At 39.7% G+C, this 4,294-nt stretch overlaps 2 protein-coding genes across 2 annotated transcripts; both read right to left on the bottom strand.

Moving 5' to 3' along the window:
- Nucleotides 1-628: 628 nt before the first annotated feature.
- Nucleotides 629-1,456, bottom strand: NEMIN01_2456 (uncharacterized protein; the record flags this gene model as incomplete). Its single annotated transcript, XM_051478398.1, has 1 exon — nt 629-1,456. One exon carries the CDS (start codon nt 1,454-1,456, stop codon nt 629-631), a length of 828 nt encoding a protein of 275 aa, XP_051334358.1.
- A 41-nt stretch (nt 1,457-1,497) lies between these two features.
- NEMIN01_2455 (uncharacterized protein) lies at nt 1,498-4,011 on the bottom strand (the record flags this gene model as incomplete). Its single annotated transcript, XM_051478397.1, has 1 exon — nt 1,498-4,011. The coding sequence occupies one exon, from the start codon at nt 4,009-4,011 to the stop codon at nt 1,498-1,500; it is 2,514 nt and encodes an 837-aa protein (XP_051334357.1).
- Nucleotides 4,012-4,294: the final 283 nt, after the last annotated feature.

Raw genomic sequence — 4,294 nt, 5'->3', positions numbered from 1 at the left:
ATATTGATCTTCCCATATTAGGCTTTTTATCAAATGATATTTATACAAATCACCATACCTCATAGATATTCTCATAAATACACGAAATAAAGTAATACAGAAGACCTCTATTGAGATAGCACACAAACAACGCAATATCTACAAAAAACAGCCTGCTTTCATATTGAGACATATTGTTCTAGTTGTATAGCTAAATGGCTGAATGTATTGAAGCGCATATGGAAGTAAGAACAGTGCCTTGTTAATAAAACTTTTAATTTACACTAATTTAATTTACTTTTAATGAGCTGGTAATGAAGAACAAAGTAAATTAAAAGTAATCTGTTCTACGGCGCACTAAAGAACCTATGCACCCGCTTCATTAAATATGTGTTTAATGAAAAACTACGATGATCCGCACAGAGAAGAAGATCTTTCATTGGGATAAAGATAGACATAGCTCAAACAAGCACATAATTCACTAAAGCCATGAGACACATAGCCAAGATATGACTTTGCTGTAGCATCTTAGCATTAAACATCCAGCAAATGAGAATCACAAATGTTTTGCAAAGTTGAAAAGTAAAAGACTGCTCTCTACAGCCTCTTGGGAATAAAAATTAAGTAATGAAAGAATAGCTATTTATTCTTATTCAACAATCTTGAATACATGGGTCACAAAGTCACCGAATCTCAGTGGGTTGGTTTCTTTGGTTGTGTAGGTGTACATCCCCATAAGGATTTTCGATGCTCTTATGGTGCCGTCTTCTTCTTTCACTTCCAAAAGAAGGGTCTGAACCATCTTAGACAGAACATTCTCGTGGGCTATTTTATTTTTTTCAATTTCTTCTGTTACTTTGTACAAAAGCGCAGACTCTTCTTCGCTCATCACATGGTTTCCAATGGTCTTCTTTATCTCTTCAAAGTCCAGGTCAAACTCGATGCTTCCCAAGGCGCCAGCTTCTACGTTGCTCTTCTCAACAGTCACCACAGTCTCGCCGCTCTCCAGGTCAGCAATCATGTCCTCAAGAACTTCTTCGTTCTGGGAAAGTTCATCTTCAATGGTTACTAAAGTAAAAACTTTTGCAGTTTTGATCATATCGGAGGTGATTTCATCAGCTGCTTTATCATAAACTCCTTCTTCAATTGCTTCTTCCTTGATTGTTTCTTCTACGATAACGCTCTCTTCCTCAATGGGTGTGCTCTCCACAGCCTGCGACTCCTCTTCTCCATCGAGCATTGCCTCAAGTTCGTAGGTCTCCTTCTTTTTTAGGGCCTGTTTCTTGCTTTTTTTGACAAAGTTGGAGATTGCAGAGGGGTGTGTTCCTGCAATGGCTCCCATCAGCTTTTCAAGATGGCTTTCATTGTTTGTCTTTTTGGGCTTTTTTGCGATATTTTTGGATATTTTTTTGTTTCCTTTGCTGCTGATGGCTGCTGCGAAGTACGTAAGAGAAAGAACGAGAACAAATAACTTCATGTTTACCACATCCTTTGCTTTATTTATATTATACACCTAAATTAGAGCCCATTAGGTAAGAAATGAAAATTGTGTTCTAGAAGCTCTTTTTCCGGGTCAGGACATCTTTCTAATATTATTTCTGCATTTTTAATTATCTTTCCCTCTACTTTCTCGCACACAAGTTTGTTGTCCTTCATTTCCAGGAGATACTCCGAATGCGCCTTGCCGCTGCCTATTCTCACGCGGCCACCCATTTGCTGGATTCTTTCCTCTGATAATAGTCTGGAAATAGTCTCTAAAAATATTTGCAAATACTGAAGGGATATGGTGGCATCTGTTGCAGTTTCTCTTATTTTCGGTATGTGCTTGAAAGCGCTGGATATTCTATCAGATGAGTCTTTCCAGTAGACATCGATGAACTTTTTAATCGTGTACATAATGGAACTTTGGCAGGTGTGTTTTAAAGACCCGCCAAGAGTGTTGTGCAGATGAAGTGTGCTTACAAGGCCTGGATACACCAATACGTCTTGGTAGAGGAATATATTGCTCAGTCCCTGCTTGCTTTTCTCGTTGATAACCGATGCCACCCAGACAGACACCAAAGGATGCTGCGAAAGACACTCTATGCGCCCTTTCGAGTATGACAGTGTGAACTCTATTTTTTCTTGTGCAAATGTCATTTCTGCACTGGCTTGATTATTTGCAAGTTTTCCTTCGACTGTGATTCTCTTGTAGAAATCAGGAAGGAAAATGTGTTTGTTGCATGCAATTCCCTCTGTAATAACAGATATCCAGACCAGCTTCTCTATCTCAGAGACAGACAGCTTATCTTCTATCGATACTTTGCTAGACGTAATAGTAGAATGTATTTTATTTTTTCCTAGTCCCTCCAGCTTCAGCAGAACAGAATTAAAAAGATGCAGCTCGATGTGTTTGTCTAGGAATATTCGTGCGTTTGCTCCCTTAAGAGCTTTTACCGTGTTATACGAAGAAATAACGGCTAAAAAGTGTTTTGCTTTTTCAAAAATAGTGTGTATGATTTGCTTGGGCCTGTAGAATGTTTCAATGGTAATTTGCGACTGTGCTAGCGATGGCTCTGCGCTGCCATATAGAGGACTTAGCTCGTCACTGGGGCTAGATCTATTGCTGTGCACCTGGCTAGATACGCACTCATCAGAGGGCGAGGAAAGCGAAGATAGCGGCTTGGAGCCTGGCGCCAGGTGAATAATGGGCATTTCATTGGCAACGAGCAAACTGTTCATTTGGAATATTCCGTAAAACAAACGAACAGCAGTCTGCGATGCATTCCAGTACACTCCTATAAATAAATCAGACCGTGTTCGCATTACAATGTTGAGCTGCAAAATAGATCCATTGCACATTACATTCACTTTTGTTTTGGATATCACTTTGGGAATAACGGTTTTTTGTGTGTTTTTTTCCACTGCTACCTCTTTCTGTAGCTCTCGAAGAGTGTGCATCGGCCTATCTCTATAGAAGAGGCCTTTTTCGAGAGAAATGTGTGTGTTGGAAGTAAACTCTTTCTTTAAGCTGGTTTCTATGTGCAAAAACAAACTGTTGATAATATTTTCTTTGAAGATGGCTGATGTGCTGCTGTGCTGCACATGGCACACAATGTTCGGGCCGTCCCACCTATTTGCAATGCTGATCTGTGCTTTGTACATCCCAAGGATAGAAACCGTAAAGTTTTTGCTTGTTCCCGAGAGCTCCATATCAAAGATTTTGCTCTCTATCTTGTTCTTGAAAATTCGGTATATTTCTTCTATTTGCACAACGGACGATGCATACTTCGTCATGTTCACAATCTCTTTAATCGTATTTTTAAAAACAATCCCTTTGATGTTGATGCTCTTTGTGTCGTCGTCCAGCTGTTTCATGCTAAGCACGTGCCAGACATACTCGTTGTCTTTTTTTGTCATGATGAGTGTGCTTTTGTACCCGTAAGAGTCCAGCTCCAGGACTCCGTCTTTTATCGAATACGACGTGTTTTCATCTGTCCATATCCCCGACTTCTGCACATGCAAGTTGAGCAGCTGATCTACTCTTTCAAAATTTTTGGGGGTGCTATCTTTTTTTGTCAGTGACTTGGCAAGTGCTAGTATTTCCGTTGGAAAGTTCACCTGTCCGTGCAGGAGAACATCAACTGACCGGGTGATGTCGTACGATGAAGACGCCTCTAGCTTTAGGTCGTTGCATTTGTACACGAGCAAATCTGCGAGCTCTTCCTGCTCTTTGTTGTACTGCTGCAGTTTCAGTATCTTTGACTCCAAATGATCTATTTTTGGCGCATGTTTTGATGCCAAAAGCAGTGTAAGTATTTTCACCAATTCGTTTGTTTCTTTTGTGTACAGCCGAATAATTCTCCGTCGCTTTTCCTGTTCTTTTATATCATCAATGCACACTGCGTATATTGCGTTGAGCAGAAACTGCATCTTGTCCTCCACTATTTTGTTCAAACTCACTTTTGGTGGCTCGTTCTTCTCTAAAGCTGACTTTGGGAGGCGAATTACAAGACTCTCTTTTATACTAGAAAGTGGAATCTTCAGTTTCATTCAACAAATAAAAAATGAATTATTTTATAATTAGTTGGCAGATTCGACACTCTGTCAGAGAAAGTGTATAACTTGGCAGCTACAGGGCAAGGCATGGAGGATAATAAAAACAAACCAAAAGAGACAGAAAAAAACAAAGATATCAAAGAAAAAGACAAAAAGATAGAAAAGAAAAAAGGCGACGGAAAAGAAAAAAGGAGGGAGCCGCAGAGCACTGAGAAAACTCAGGAGCCAGAAAAAAAAGAAAGTCCAAAGGTAGAAAAAGCAAAGAACACTAATGAAA

Source organism: Nematocida minor (assembly GCF_024244105.1).
Source record: "Nematocida minor strain JUm1510 chromosome Unknown 7739, whole genome shotgun sequence".
Classification (NCBI taxonomy): Eukaryota; Fungi; Microsporidia; genus Nematocida; species Nematocida minor.
Note: the sequence above shows the minus strand (reverse complement) of the source record. Positions and strands in the feature narration are given on the sequence as shown.